The 694-nt window shown below is 46.8% G+C and overlaps 1 protein-coding gene across 1 annotated transcript in view; it reads left to right on the top strand.

Annotated features, from left to right (window-relative positions):
* The first annotated feature begins 640 nt into the window (after positions 1 to 640).
* Positions 641 to 694, top strand: part of MAP6 (microtubule associated protein 6) — a 79974-nt gene continuing 79920 nt past the window's right edge. The window contains 1 exon segment of the mRNA XM_023744212.1: positions 641 to 647. Coding sequence (XP_023599980.1) covers positions 641 to 647 — 7 coding nt within the window.

The raw sequence follows: 694 nt of genomic DNA, 5'->3' as shown, positions 1-694 counted from the left end.
CAGGCCTGTGCATAAGATTGGTAAGTGCTTGGGTCAGGGGGCAGCCAAAATGGGTTCCAATTCAGCCTGGTGACTTTGGCCAACGACAGTAGCTCCCTTTTTAAAAAGTGTCTATTCTCGCCCTGGCTGGTAGCTCAGTTGGTTAGAGTGTCCTCCCAATACACCAAGGTTGCCAGTTCTGTCCAAGTCAGAGCACATGCAAGAATGAACCAATGAATGCATAACTGAGTGGAGCAACAAATCGATGCCTCTCTCTAACTCAAATCAATAATAATAATAAGAAAAACACGGTCTATCCTGGGACAGACATTTTACTAGGGTTTCCTCCATGTTTTGAAAGTTTAACACCGCCCCCTCCCAACCCCAACCCCTTGACTGAGGAGACTGAGCCTCTTCCCTCCCCCCCCCCCCCCCACACCCCTGGTATAAAGTGTAAAAAAAAACAATGAACAGTCGAAAAGACGGTAAGCGGGAAATGTAAGATAGGGACAGAACCTGTAATGAGTATTATAGAAAGTGAAGGAAGAGGTAGAGGGGGAGAAACGGGGAGAAAATATAAGAGAAACATAGCCATCCCAGAAGAAGACAAAAAAAAAAAAGGAAAAATACGTATGTAGGGAGGAGGGGAGGAGAATGAGCCATGGAGGGTAGGGGGGGCGGGAGATTTCACTTAAAGGCCCTCCGGTATCACAAG

This window comes from Myotis lucifugus, unplaced genomic scaffold, assembly GCF_000147115.1.
Source record: "Myotis lucifugus unplaced genomic scaffold, Myoluc2.0 scaffold_437, whole genome shotgun sequence".
NCBI classification, from domain to species: Eukaryota; Metazoa; Chordata; class Mammalia; order Chiroptera; family Vespertilionidae; genus Myotis; species Myotis lucifugus.
The sequence above is the reverse complement of the archived record's forward strand: the minus strand, read 5'-3'. Positions and strand labels throughout refer to the sequence as shown.